Below are 15,488 nucleotides of genomic sequence, written 5' to 3'. Positions count from 1 at the left end.
CCCTGACTGAGTTTAGGGATCATTTTCCTCCTTTCTTGCTTGGTGTTTATGGCAGGTGACTACTTTTTTTTTTTTTTTTTAAATAGAATAAGCATATGTCCTGGATTTTACACATTTTTCCAGAATAATTTCCTGGTTTGGAAGATAAATTATATGGTCACTCTAGATAGTAGAAGAGAGATTTGGTTATTATAACTAATTATGTTTTGGTTAATATGTTTTATGTAACCTGAAGGAGTTTAATTAGTTGGTTTAAATTTAGTTTTACCTTTCCTCTTTGTAGTTGATCAAATGCAGCAAATATTTATGTATACTTCTCTATTTGGATTAATTCTTCAGTTACTGAATTCATCCAAATACATGAAATAATACCAAACTTGCATTCTAATTCTCTGCAGAACTATCAGTAAAACATTACTTTCTGAGAATAATACTCTCTTTTTTGGGGGGGACTCTGCTCTGTTTCAAAGCACCCTTTGTATTCAAGTTTTGTCTGAATTCATCCATCATCACTAAGGAACCATTTCTTTATACAGTCTTACAAATATTACTATCATTATAGAAATAAAATTTTAAAAAGTTACCAAGGAACCAACCACATAACTTTTCATAATTATACTTATTTTATTACTTGTCCCACATTTCTCATTTGAGGTTTTCTTGAACTGTGAACCCTGAAAAAAGGCACATACAAGTGAAAAAGCTTCATGTTAGCTGACGAAAAGATTTTTTTTCATGTGTATTCTTCCAAACATGGACTCTGGGCAGTATTCATTTTATTTTGTTGAAGAAATGTTTATGTCTTTAAAAGAAAGAAGAAATATACAAAACCTACAATGTGTATTTTATTTGGAACCCTTTTCAAGGAATATATAACTTCCTGAAAGGCTGAAATTCAAGGCTGTGACAATCTCTCTTCATGACTAGAGTATGAAATTTAGCAGCATTGTATTACAGTATTTTATATCTTTCTACAAACTAAACTGACCTATTTTTGGTTTTATTTTGTTTTTCCTTTTCCAGTCTTTACCAGGTGCTGGTCTCTGGATGTATTTTGTTTAAGTTGGAAAAATCTAAAAACCTACCCACAGACTGGTATAGTATCCAGTGAGAAGGGGACTGTCTGCACTGGCATTGGAAGGGGCCGAGGAGGCCTAGGCAGAAGGAGTTGAGAACTCGGCCTTGAGCTAGCGTTTGCCTGCTCTCTGCTACTTCTCGTGTGGGCAGAACATCTTTTCTAGTTTACCGGCTCTTCTAGAGAAGTTAGGGGTTAGGCCTAGCATGGGAATTTCAACCAGTTTGAGCATTGAACAGGGAGCACAATATGGCTTAGATGCCTGCCTTGCAAAAATCATACTTGACAATGAGAAGCAATGTAATTGATGATAGTGGCAGTGCTTCCTAGTGATCAAGGAAGTGCTTGTTTTGTTTCTGAGCACTTTGTTCTGTGAAAAAATAAGCTGCTACAGCAGCCACTACGACACATAACCCACCTCACCTCCCCCTAAACAAAAACAAAACACCCTGAGTGTTTTTCTTTCCTGTCTTTGGGAATCATGGTAAGCTACTGCCATTGAGAAGAGCGATACCTTCTGACCAGTGAGCCAGGAGGCTTCTGTGTGGAGATTGAAATGGCGGTGGCTGGGAGCGCTCTGTGGAAGGCAGGGTTTCAGAACTGCCAAACGGCAGCGTTGTCATTGAGGAGCTTTCCCTTATACTGAAACACTTAAAGGTGCCCTGTTAAATAACCGGTGTTTATTAGTCAGATTAGATTTTATTAAAAATTTAGGTGATTCTTCCTAAATAATGTATTTTTTTAAAAACTTAAGTTTTTTTGGCCAGGTGTGGTGGCTCAAGCCTGTAATCCTAGCACTTTGGAAGGCCGAGGTGGGAGGATTGCTGGAGGCAGATGAGGATGAGACCAGCCTGAGCAAGAGCGAGACCCCGTCTCTACTAAAAATAGAAAACTAAGCTAGAGTGGTGGCTCCAGCCTGTAGTCCCAGCTGCTCGGGATGCTGAGACGAGGATCACTTGAGCTCAAGAGTTGGAGGTTGCAGCTGTGATGATGCCACTGCACTCTAACCCGGGCGATAGAGAGAGACCCTCTCCCCTCCCACAAAAACAAAAAACAAACAAACAAACAAACAAAACCCCAAAAAACACAACAACAACAACTTCCCCAAGTTTTTTGGGGCGGGAACATGATCATAGAAATATGACCAACTTCAGGATTTGGCATATATGAAGTGATACAAGGTTTTTTGCTTTTGTCTGACAATTATGCCAATCATTGACATCTTTAGGAGGAAGGATTTTAATTAATTTTCTTAGCATAATTATTGTAGTGCTTTATGCCTAAAAAAGGCATAAAGATGAGATAAGAACATTTCTATCCAGGCAGGCAGCTTTGTAAATGAAACCTAATGACCTCATTTGGTAGGGCATTAGTCGTAGGCATTATGTCCAGCTCCTTTTCTTGCCAGTGAGGGGTACATTTTAAAGTTTTTAGTACCATGGTCTATTTTCAACAGTTTTGAAAAGAGGTGGCTTTAGTATCTTTTATAGGACTTAAGTTTACTGCTGATTTTAAGAGGAATATGTCTAAATTCATCAGAAAGCAACTGCTTTCTTTAAGCACGGAAAGGCATTTTACTCTCCGAGGTTGCCAAATTGCAAAAGGAGACATCACTTAGAAGTTAACATGTGGAAGGCGTCAGGTTGAATAAAAATGTTCTTTGTATTGATCTGTGAGCTACAATTTCAATTAACATTGAAGATTCAGAATTTGTCTTTTTTCCAGGAGAAAAACCATCAAATTAATAAACTTGATTTTAAGTTTAAATTTAAATGTCTGTTTTACAGAGTGGTTATCTTAATCCAGGACTAAAAAATATCTATTGATTTACTGAAGATGATTTTTTTTAGCTAATAATGGTCAACAGTTGTTTTGTTGTGGTTTGGAAGATGACATGATAAATTATTTTTCAGTCTTCCAGAAAACTTTTCTTCTTCTCCCTCCTCCCCATTTTTTATGCCCTTCACCAAAAAAGCATTAAAAGGAAAAAATACTCAACGAAGTCAAACCTAGAGTCAGTGCCTTTATCCTCTCAGAGGTGCTTAGAAATACTGCCTGATGAAAAGGAAGAGCAGGAAATTACCTTTTTGAAAGTTTTTTTTTTTTTTTTTTTTATCTTCTTCCAATATGTTCTAACTAGCAGAAAGAATAAAATTTTAGTTGTTTAGTAAGTTGTATGTTCCTAGTTTTTTTGTGCAGAATGTCCTGTTTCCCAGTAGGGCAGGAGGCATCTTACAGGTGCTAGGTCACTGCATGATAGCTATACATGTTTGCAGAAGGACTTTCGTCAAGTTTTGCAACAATAGATTTCCACAGACTGAGCCATACTTGGTCTCTGGGGGTAGATGATAATACCTACCTAGTAAACACCACCTGCCTGTTCCATCCAGGACCCTAAATGGCCATAAAGTTAGCGCCAAACCCTCTTGAGGGGATCCTTAGTATTTAAAGTTCATTTTCACACCCTTGTTATGAATAGTGTTTTCCCCTCTTCAGGGTGATTTAAGATCTTAATGGCCTGTTCCAGTCTGAGTCTAGCACAGTGAGACAAGAAAGGGCAATGTCATGGTAGACAGTCATGGAAGTTAGGCCACTGAAGTTATGAACTTGATAAATTTTTGTCCTTAGTTCAAAATGATAAATATTCTCACTTAAGTATTAGCTGCAATAGTATAGATTGCTCTTTGCTGTGGAACTGAAGTATACTGTAAAAGTTTTTTTCTTTTTATGAAGAATGTCTTGTTGCGCCGTGTTTGCTAGACTGAAAGTTTCCTCATCGCGTGGTGAGACCCTCCTCTAATTCAATCTTTGTCTTTTGTCTTTGCTGCCTTGCAGGGTTGGTACAGTAGGCTTCACTAGACTTAGCTGCAACTCAGAATTTCTCCTCCAGCACCTGAGTAAATGCTGATGGTCTTGTGGAGAGTGGATTAAGAGTACGAGCTAAGTTCTCAGTCCCAGTTAAGAAGCGGAAAATTTAAACTGTCTCCTTCAAAGTTTATCACAACCACCACCATCAAGACAGCAAACCAAAGGACAAAGACTTTGACCTGCTGTGTTGCTCTGTGTAGTCCGGTTCACGTATGGTTTACAGACTTGGCTGGGGTTACTAAAAAGTAAATAAAAAGTCGGACACTTCTGTTATTGGACGCTTTTATTCACAAGTTACCAGAATGAGGGCTGTACTGGAGACAGCAGACATTGCCATAGTGGCCCTGTATTTTATCCTGGTCATGTGCATTGGTTTTTTTGCCATGTGGAAATCTAATAGAAGCACTGTGAGCGGATACTTCCTGGCGGGGCGCTCTATGACCTGGGTAGCAATTGGTGCCTCTCTGTTTGTGAGCAATATTGGGAGTGAGCACTTCATTGGGCTGGCAGGATCTGGAGCTGCAAGTGGATTTGCAGTGGGCGCATGGGAATTCAATGCCTTACTGCTTTTGCAACTTCTGGGATGGGTTTTCATCCCGATTTACATCCGGTCAGGGGTATACACCATGCCTGAATACTTGTCCAAGCGATTTGGTGGCCATAGGATTCAGGTCTATTTTGCAGCCTTGTCTCTGATTCTCTATATCTTCACCAAGCTCTCAGTGGATCTGTATTCGGGTGCCCTCTTTATCCAGGAGTCTTTGGGTTGGAATCTTTATGTGTCGGTCATCCTGCTCATTGGCATGACGGCTTTGCTGACTGTCACCGGAGGCCTTGTTGCAGTGATCTACACAGACACTCTGCAGGCTCTGCTCATGATCGTTGGGGCACTTACACTTATGGTTATTAGCATGATGGAGATTGGCGGGTTTGAGGAAGTTAAGAGAAGGTACATGTTGGCCTCACCCAATGTTACTTCCATCTTATTGACATACAACCTTTCCAACACAAATTCTTGTAATGTCCACCCTAAGAAAGAAGCCCTGAAAATGCTGCGGGATCCAACAGATGAAGATGTTCCTTGGCCTGGATTCATTCTTGGGCAGACTCCAGCCTCAGTATGGTACTGGTGTGCTGACCAAGTCATCGTGCAGAGGGTCCTAGCGGCCAAAAACATTGCTCATGCCAAAGGCTCTACTCTTATGGCTGGCTTCTTGAAGCTTCTGCCAATGTTTATCATAGTTGTCCCAGGAATGATTTCCAGGATACTGTTTGCTGATGATATAGCTTGCATCAACCCAGAGCACTGCATGCAAGTGTGTGGAAGCAGAGCTGGGTGCTCCAATATTGCTTACCCTCGCCTGGTGATGAAGCTGGTTCCAGTAGGCCTTCGGGGCTTAATGATGGCAGTGATGATTGCAGCTCTGATGAGCGACTTGGACTCTATCTTTAACAGTGCCAGTACCATATTCACCCTTGATGTGTACAAACTCATCCGCAAGAGTGCAAGCTCCCGTGAGCTAATGATTGTGGGGAGGATATTTGTGGCTTTTATGGTGGTGATCAGCATAGCATGGGTGCCAATCATCGTGGAGATGCAAGGCGGCCAGATGTACCTTTACATTCAGGAGGTAGCAGATTACTTGACACCCCCAGTGGCAGCCCTGTTCCTTCTGGCAATTTTCTGGAAGCGCTGCAATGAACAAGGGGCTTTCTATGGTGGAATGGCTGGCTTTGTTCTTGGAGCAGTCCGTTTGATACTGGCCTTTGCCTACCGTGCCCCAGAGTGTGACCAACCTGATAACAGGCCAGGCTTCATCAAAGACATACATTATATGTATGTGGCCACAGCACTGTTTTGGGTCACAGGACTCATTACTGTAATTGTTAGCCTTCTCACACCACCTCCCACGAAGGAACAGATTCGTACCACCACCTTTTGGTCTAAGAAGAGCCTGGTGGTGAAGGAGAGCTGTTCCCCAAAAGATGAACCATACAAAATGCAAGAGAAGAGCATTCTGAGATGCAGTGAGAACAGTGAGGCCATCAACCACGTCATTCCCAATGGGAAATCCGAAGATAGCATTAAGGGCCTGCAACCTGAAGATGTTAATCTGTTGGTGACCTGCAGAGAGGAGGGCAACCCGGTGGCTTCCTTAGGTCACTCAGAGGCAGAAACACCGGTAGATGCTTACTCCAATGGGCAAGCAGCTCTCATGGGTGAGAAAGAGAGAAAGAAGGAAACAGAGAATGTAGGCCGGTATTGGAAGTTCATAGACTGGTTTTGTGGCTTTAAAAGTAAGAGCCTGAGCAAGAGGAGTCTCAGAGACCTGATGGAGGAGGAGGCCGTTTGTTTACAAATGTTGGAAGAGACTCCACAAGTCAAACTAATACTAAATATTGGACTTTTTGCTGTGTGTTCACTTGGAATTTTCATGTTTGTTTATTTCTCCTTATGAACTTAAGGATATGGTGAGACATTAACTTAAATACTGGTCTTTGGAAAAAAATTATGTATGTAACTGTTGATCTCTCAGGCATTGTTTACGCTGTAGGTTTTAGCCAAATTTTACTTCGCAGAAAATCATCTATTTGTAAGACTTTTATTTTCTCAGAGATGGATGAAAGTAAATTTACCTTCAAGTTAAATGAAACAAAGCTTAACAGACTGAATTGTGCAAATGTGGTTTAAAATTTTGCATACCAAAGTAAGGAGAGACCAGTTATTCTCATAGAGCACTTAGAGCAGAATATATGTTACGATACCGTGAATAAGGTATACTGTCTGCACTGCCAAGTCTTGGCAGACCTTATCCTGAAGTAGAAGATTTGCTCATTTCTAAGTTTTTTCTCCTGTCTCTGTAATCCCTACTATAAAAAAAAAACAAAACAAACTCTGAATTCTTAGACATTGTACAATCAATTATATACTGAAAAACTTAACTGATGTACTTGTGTTGATACTTGTTTCAGGACAAGTTAGTTAGTTTGCCAGGTTCATTTTGTTAGCATGAGCCTATCTGTCGATTCTGGATTCTGATTGCCAAAAGAAAGAATGTCTCCGGTAGGTATTTTTGTACCATGGAATGTTGGGGAAAAGCTTTGTTCTGGTTTGTTTTTCTTTTTTCCTACTTTGAAGTTTAAGTGAACTATACTCACATGCCCAACAAGTCTGTGAAGTGCCATGTGATTGTACTGTCTAATCACAGGGAGAAGATGAAGTGGTCTTACTGGTGGTCCCTGTATTTGTCAATCACGTTAAGTTTGTTCATATAGTTTGGGAATTACCAGCTCCCAAGCAGTGTTTGATTAACTTATACTGAACAGATCATACTCCTAATTTTCTAGCTTTATTCTTGTTATTTGGTAAAATTCTTTGTTAGTCTAATGCCTTCCCAAGTGGGTCCAGCTGGAAGATATGTCCAGAAACCTGGAGAAAAATTGACATTGCCTTTGTGTGCTGGGTTGCTCTGCTTCATTAGATCGTGATTTTGAGGTTGAGTTTTTAGAGGGAATATTTAATTCTGATACCATATTGCATTCTTGATAAGACTGGCCATCTGTACACAGCCTCTACATTTTTGTTGTTATAGTGACTTAGAGCAGGAAGATGTTTCATTACAAATTGGCCATCAGTAACAGAACTCAGTGCACACTTTGCTGTTGGAAGATTGTCAGTATAGTCTTTCTGTATGATGAATAGCATGTTCGAGAGGAGCCATGAACAAGAACTCCTGGGATTAGTTGTTTGTCTTGTGGAGGGTATTACAAGACTGTTTAATTATAGGACCCCCTATCTCGACACGGCTTGGTAACGGTTACAGTGTCTGTGAGCAAGAATCTATTTTTCACAGGCTGTTTCCCCTTTGTGAGAACAGGGTACAAAAGATGTTAGAGAAAAAAGCTCCACAGATTATGTAGTTCTGTGTCCCTGTGTGCTCAACATTATCCTTTGTCCTCCATAAAAGATGAAGGAAGCAAATTGTGTATCTACTTTCTTTGACTTTCTTTAGTCTCTGATACTTTTTAAATTGCATGATTTTATTAAGCTTGTATTCTTTAGGGAAAACTAATTTTATAGATAATTTTGTAGATTTTGAATCAAAACTCAGTCCTGATGACTTTAAATTTTTTGTAGTCTACAAACTAGTTTCATTATGGTGGGCTTGATTAGTCCAAAGTTGATTTTAGAAATTATCAGGTAGCATATTGTCTTCCCATCTTCAGGAGGCTTTCTGATGGATTGAGTCTGTAGATGAAAAAGTTACTCGTGTGTGAATAGCATGTATTTCTGAAGAGCTTAGAGTGCCTTGTAGAATTTTTTTCTCAATTTCATTCTTGAGGTTATAACATGGGGGCCAGATAGATAGGGACTGCCCTTTTCTTACATGGAAGTTGAGACTGTGACATGTCCAAGGTTAAAAAGTCAATTTGGGAAGAACAGCAACCAGGTCTCCAAATCTGGACTCACGGTTTGTCCAGAAATGTCTGGACAAATGGTTTGTCCATGTTTTGCCCTATTCTCAAAGGAACTGTTCTTCCTTTGAGATAACCTTTTGGTATTTGAGAAAGTAATAGGATCTTGGTTTTTCCAAATTGGGATTAAATTGTCGGGATTAAAATTTTCTTTGACCCTGAACATATTGCCATGTTAATTCAGCAGTGAGAATTGACATACTGGCTGGGCAGCCTTCCTATCTCTTCTATATACAGCATAAATGAATAGGAGGTGTTTATGTGGATCTTTCCCCCCTTTATTTAACATTTAGTTCTAATAGTTTGGAGTATTAGGGTCCCCCCACCTTCTCTCTGCTGTTGTCTTAGTAAGATTCATAAAGTATTATATATCATCTTGGGTCTATTTGTGTGTATATAGCAGTAGGTCAAGTTTAGAGTACTAATGTCTGTAAATAAGGAATGACTATTATCATATTCATTAGAATTGTTTATTCTTGCCAGTATAAACATCACTTTATTTAGACTGAAGTCCCTGAAGCTTGTCCTTTTTATTGCTTCCCAGTAATAGATAATGTGCTTGAGTAAGTATGTGAATTGCGGATTGCAACTTCATTTCAGGGGCCAAACTTCAGTCTGTATTTCATTAGAGTGATTGTTCCTGGAATGATACATGGACTTTCTTAAGCTAGCAGAATGTTCATACTTTTTACATTGACTAAATGTGTCCTAAATGATGGCATTGATTTCCTGACATTAATGTGTATATTTTTATATTAGCTGAAGCTAAGGTTCAGAATTGAATTAAAAGAGTGATATTGACTAAAATAGTAGCTAAAGGTCAAAATGAGGTGAGGTCATTGGTCTTCAAAGGTAAAGGAAAATACTGTCTTAGCAGTTGTTAATGGTATCCCCAGTTCTTGGATTCTTGTCTTCTCAGGCCATTTTAGTCTGAAGATCTGTTGAGAAGGGCTTATTACATTGGTATGTAGAATGATTATTGGCTCTTTATGGGACCTCTGATTTCCCTGGTCCTCTAAGGATATTCTGTCCTGCCACCCAAGAGAGTAAACAATTGAGCCAATCTCTTCTTTTCCAGCTCTTCTTTCCCTAGGGAGGTTATCTCTTTTTGTCTTTAGATTAGAAAAGCATCAAGCAGTAGCAGTGGTGCTGTGTCCTTTGGCCTAAATTCAATAGCTCTCATCTCCCAGGGCTTCCTTTTCATTTGGCTCAAAGGATCCATTGTCTTTTTGACCAAAGAGGCTGGCCAGGGTCACATAGTCATAGCTGTTAGGGGTGATACCCAAGAAATGAGCAGGGACCCATCCTCTGTGAAAAACATCACAGTTGAAGACTTGAGTTGGGACGGTTGTTACTCAGTTGTCTACCTTGAGGCTGAGCAAGGGGTTAAAAGTCTTGTCAGGACAATTAGTCTTTTAGTTTCTATATTTGCAGTCCAAGGCTTTTTTTCTCTGACCAGATACATGGATCTGCCCTGTCTCTTTGAACACATTTAGTGTAATCTAGGGGTTATTTACCACCAGATAAACCGGCTGTGTTGTTAGCTGTAGAAGGTTAGGTCCTTCGGTGTTCCCACTTGGCAGCGTTAGGCTTACTCAGCCCCTTGTTCTTTACTCCTGTCTCATTTTCATCTGAGGTGTGATGACTAGAAAGGAACCACATGGGTATCCAGTGGTGACACCTCACCAATCCCTAGGTTTGGGTTGAGAAAAGATGTATACAAGACCATTCCTGTTAAATTATGTGACTACAGTGAATGCCAGGCCAAAATTTTCCCAAGAAATCAGAAAAACTGATATGAACCTGGATGATACAGACATTAATAAGTTGTTAAAAGACAAACTTAGCTTAAAATCCACAGATGTAGAATCATACTAATTGGGTTCTAGAACTTGAAGCATCTTAGCTCTCAGCTAGTTTAAACCTCTCCGCCATTATAAATTAGGGTATCAGTGAATAAGATCCAGCTTGTTAAACCCTGGTTTGATGTTAAGTATTGTAAAGTACAAATCTTTTAACACATTAGACGTTAAAAATGGCTATTTGACAGTAATAATTTAGTAGAAAAATGCTTTTAGGGTTTAGTATCCATAAGATTTTCATTAGCCAGGTGCTAGGTTGCTGAAGTCATTTCAATGTTGATATCAGGCTGAGCAGACTTTACAAATGGGATACATTTCTCTGTGTGTATACCCACTTCCCATTCAGAGAGACTGGTCTTTCTCTTTGTCTTCCTTCACATTCCTGCTTTTTCAGTTCTTCACCTATTTCTTTCAACACTTACCAGATTCCTATTTTGATCTTTAGTCAGCTTGGTTCACTTTCAGGCATATCACTGTTTGCGAGAGTGCCGTTTTGCCCCAGTATTGAGGACTTAGATCTAAATAATGATTCCTTAAATGCAGTTTAAATACACTAAGTTTCTTTTAGCTTAAAATGTTAATTCTTGAGGATGATTTTCTGAGACTTTGTGTTACCTAATATTAAAAGCACTAATAGTTCATCAATATCTTATTCTCAGAACTCTGTTTTCAGGCATGATGGAGAGAGCAATAGTGAAAATGCTTACTAGTCCCTTTGGAATGATGGTGCCAGAGTGCAGAGAGGCGAAGGAGTTTGTTTTGAAGCCAAAAGAACTTGTTCCTGTAGCAAGTAAAGGTAAAAATTTGGAACTAGTTGGCATATAGAGAAACTCTTAAACCCTTTCACACTAGTAGTAGGTATGAAGCTGGATTGCATAAGAAGTAATCTTTTGATTACTAGACTTGGTTGACTTAACTCAGGGCTGCAAATCCCTTTTCCTCCATTTAAAGTCACTTCTCTTAATTTGGAATGTTTTTGTCAAACTCTCCCCTCTGTTGGAATACTCTGGCTGTTCAGCTGCTTTGACTCCTGGGAGAGGATTTAGTTGAGGTTCAAAGTAATTAATAGGCTTTGCCCATGCTGAGTCCCACACCATTATTCACTTAGTCGTATAAATTTTTTTTTTTAAACTTCTCTCTCTCCAGTGCTGGAAATAAGGCTTTAAACTACTGATTCACCTTTAAAGGAATGTTGTGAGAATTGATGTAATTTGTGTTTATGTTTCTATCTCAATTCCTTCATAAAAGGTGGGATTTAGTTTTTTATTTGGGGGTAAGCACCCCATTTATCTGGTAACCAGCACCTGTAACCATTGGCATATAGTCTTTTACTGAAAAATAGGATTTGCTGTATCTGTATCATTACTAATCTCATGCACTTTACTTTTTAGGGGAGTACCATATATAATCTGAGGCTGTTGACTTAAACCAATAACCTTACCTTGTGTAACCACTCTTAAATTTGGTTACCTGGATTCACAGCATGTTTGAAATGAGGGATGATCGAATAAAGTAAACAGCTGGAGAGCAAGTCAAGATAAAGCACAGTGGTCTCAGATTCTTCTTCCTATAGGAGCAGTGGTTTTGCTGTCCTCGGAAAGGCACTGTACCATAATTGTTGCTCATAATAGTGAAGCCCTCCCCTCTTACTTCAAGATGGTTTACGTTCAGTGAACTCTGCAATAAGGGAAATACATATTACAGTGATTATTTAACAATAGCACAAGTTGACAGTAGAGATCCACAACCTAATTTATCTTGGTAAATTCACTCTGTTCTCTAGTGCTGCTGGATGAAGAAGTGTTAGAGTGTTTACTTTTTTTATTGCCTTTGGACAAGCTAGTCTAGATAATTTTTAAAGTTATCAGTGTAGCCTAGACTTCTGTAAGTGGAATGTTTGTTAATAACTCACATTTTTGTTGTAATAAATGGAAACTGAACTAGGCTTATTGCTATTACTGAAATTCCAAATTGACAAAGGCCATTATATATGGTATTCCATACAATAACCAGCTTTTGAAATTTATACGTTTGAATTAGTGCCTTCTGGTTGCGAGTATTGACTCTGCTAGTTTGCACCTTTCCCTTTCTTATTTGTTATTTCTCTTCTTAATTTTTGTTACAACTGATGAAGGAAGTTAAAAAAAAACATTATATTTACATCCTTTATATGTGGCCTTTAGGTTCAGTGAAACCAGGTAGCTCTATATTTGTGTTGCAGCCTAAATGTTATTTATTTGTCTTTGTTTCTTATATATCCATAAAATTTTTACTTATATTCTGTGATATTATTTTAATTTTGTTGTTTTTCCACTGTAGGTTTGGTAGGTGTATCTGAGAACAGATGAGTGACAACAGTTTATATTCCATGACAGAAAAAGCTAAAGTCCCCAGAAAGCACAAAATTGTGTTCACACATGTATGTATCCACACGTAGAAAGCACAAAAGTAGTAGTATTCTCAGTATCCGACAAGTGCCAGCCATAAAGCCCAGCACGGTATTTGTCTCAGAGTTGTTACGAGGATACAGTTTTGAAAGCCCAAGACAATATGGTATCTAAGTTTTGGGTCCTAAATGTTCAGAGTAACAATTTGGTGGAGGGAGAGAATACAAATGTCAATGCTGCAATTGTATTTTGGGATTACTAGGTAAAATGGGGTCTGTGGGCTCTTTTCCACAATCTGGAACTAAAGAAACAGGGATAGATAGATGCCTTGATTTTTGGTGAGTGGAACAGGTGACACACTTTTGCTTTAAGCTGTAGAGTCAATTGGAGTTGTTTTTTTAAAATCTTAAATCTTTAGGAAATGTTACCTCTCATCAACAATGCCCCCAAAACATGGAGAAATTCACACTTTAATAGGGCAAATATTAATACCACTTGTCGTTAATTTTTGTGTAGGTTTGTATGTGAGAGATGAAGTTACCTTTTTTGTCCCTGTATGCTTGACTGCTTCATTTTAATAGAGGAAAATTTGGTCCAAGTGTTCTGAGCATCAAACTAATTCTGAAACAGATTTGCCAAATGAACTACTTTGCCTTTCACAGTGGCACTAGGAGTCTAAAGGATTCTTTTACTTGTCCCATTACTTTCTAAGACTAGATGAGTTGAAATCTGTGAATGTGCGTGCAAAAGAAGAGAATAGTGTGTTTTTTCTTCCAGTTGGCATGGCACTTGTCCTACCCCTCACTTCCTCTGAAGAGTCCCTGTTATCAAGCATGAATAAGTATCTTTGTCTTAAATTTTGCCCATCTATCAAAAGATAGAATTCATAGAATGGAAGAGAAGTGACTACCTTTGTTCCTACTCTTTTCTATTTTGTATATTTATCTTTTTAGGGAAAGACTTTGTCAACTCTAAAATGTCTAGAACGAAGATTATAGCTGGTGTAGACTAATGTGGTATGTTTTAGAAGAGTTAACCTGAACATTTTGAGGGAGAAATTCCTTCCTCCAGCAAAAAACTAGCCAGGTGTGTACCTACATTATTTGAGAATGTGAAACCTCAGCCTTAGGGGAATGAGGGGAAAGAGGAGTGCCAGAAATGCAGGAAAAAGAAGTTTGAGGAACATCTTGGCTTAGCAATATGTGATAATGCAGAGCAGTTATAACCTGTTAATCCCATATATTATGTATTCTGTACCTTTAAATGTTTTTAAATTTAAAATAGTTTGTAAGAACTTTAAGAAAGATTGCTTTCTTAAGGTATTTGGCAGAAATACCTTTCATTTATAATTCCATGGAAAACGCTTTAATTAGCCTAGGTGAAAAGTAGTCCTAGCAGTGTAAATATGTATAATTAGAATTTTCTAATTTCACTGTGAGATCTCTAACTCTTGAGTGGCAAACAGATCAAGTCTTTTACTCCTGGACTTTTCTGTGGGGTTGTTAAAATGCAAAAGCTTTATTTTTTTTAATAATGACATATTACGTTAGTGTCAGATAATGGTATGGAATCTGTTCCCTGCTTCCCCACCGTATTGCTTCAGTTTATAGATTGCCAGCAGAGTTCAGAAATAGAGCAGGGATTTACCCATTCTTTGTGTGGACATCCCATTTTCTGTTGTCCAGACCTATGTTGGCAATCACATATGAACTGTGTTATGCTTCTCAGTGCTTTTTTTTTCTTTTTTGATAAGATGGATATCAAAAATAGTTGCTGTGCAAAAGTTAGTAGTCTTCTTCAAGAAGAAAACCAATTCCTTTTCTAATAATATCCTGTGAAATTGCTTCATTCATTCATTCATTTTTAAGCCAAATGTCAGCAGAATACTGCTGCTTTTATCTAGTAATTTTGATATATAAGTATTAATGCATTTTTAAAGATGTCTACATAGAAAAATGTTTTTCCCAGTGTCCTGTCTATTATGCTTTGTTCAGATTTTCTGTAAGAGACCAGTCAGTGCACTGGGGGTGTGTATTGTGTACCTGTATCATTTTAGTCCGTTAGGCATTGTAGACCAAATGTGATTATAAATGAAGCTGATAAACATTAATTTTGTTATTGGTGAGTTTTTTGAATTGTAAACTGATTTCAATTTACTCTTTATTGTCCACAGTTTTTTTAATTTTAAGATGTGACTAATCGGATCCATTTCATTGTATGATGTTTTAGGTGCAAGCAGAAAGTAGAATTTGGTGTAAACCAGGTTACTTCCATATCGAAAGGAATATGATTGAAATTGTAGATTTAACATTGTTAATCATTCATGACAATTCTAACTTGACTGTTCTAACCTACTGTGTACAATCTGATTTTTAAAATTGTAGACATGTATGATCTTGGTTTAATGTGTTTTTAAAAGTGTTATTGTTTAAAACAAATGAAAAAAATGAAGCATATCTGCTAAAGAGCTGTCAGTTTTCATTACTGACTCTGTAAAATACACTGTTCTTTGTGTACTGTGTGTTATTTTGCCAGCTGCTGCATTAGCCTTCAAAAGTATTTGGAAACTTAAGATGAACTGCATTTCTTGCAAAGTATATTCCTTTCTGTGGTATTTTGTCCTGTAACTGAAGTATAGTAATTATTTTATGGAAATGTTAGCAATTCTGTACCAACTTTGAATAAAATGAAAAATTTATATTTCTGTGACTGAGTATTTTCAGTATGAACACGTGTCTAGCCCCCAAAATTTATAATGTTCTGTGTGTCAGAGTTGAAGAAGTTTTACCTCCGTTTCTTTTTCTCCTGGCTCGTGAATGG

At 38.1% G+C, this 15,488-nt stretch overlaps 2 protein-coding genes across 2 annotated transcripts in view; both read left to right on the top strand.

Annotated features, from left to right (window-relative positions):
* Positions 1 to 15,488, top strand: part of MRPS6 (mitochondrial ribosomal protein S6) — a 64,086-nt gene that overhangs the window by 17,694 nt on the left and 30,904 nt on the right. The window lies entirely within an intron of this gene.
* Positions 3,932 to 6,447, top strand: SLC5A3 (solute carrier family 5 member 3). The gene has a single exon (XM_069472324.1). The coding sequence runs from the start codon at positions 4,246 to 4,248 to the stop codon at positions 6,400 to 6,402; it is 2,157 nt and encodes a 718-aa protein (XP_069328425.1). The 5' UTR covers positions 3,932 to 4,245; the 3' UTR covers positions 6,403 to 6,447.

This window comes from Eulemur rufifrons, chromosome 7 (assembly GCF_041146395.1).
Source record: "Eulemur rufifrons isolate Redbay chromosome 7, OSU_ERuf_1, whole genome shotgun sequence".
Taxonomy (NCBI): Eukaryota; Metazoa; Chordata; class Mammalia; order Primates; family Lemuridae; genus Eulemur; species Eulemur rufifrons.
This window is presented reverse-complemented; position numbering and strand designations above follow the sequence as displayed.

Bases quoted from the DNA above. Each gene is read 5' to 3' on its own strand.
- SLC5A3 (XM_069472324.1), top strand. From the start codon at position 4,246: ATGAGGGCTGTACTGGAGACAGCAGACATTGCCATAGTGGCCCTGTAT.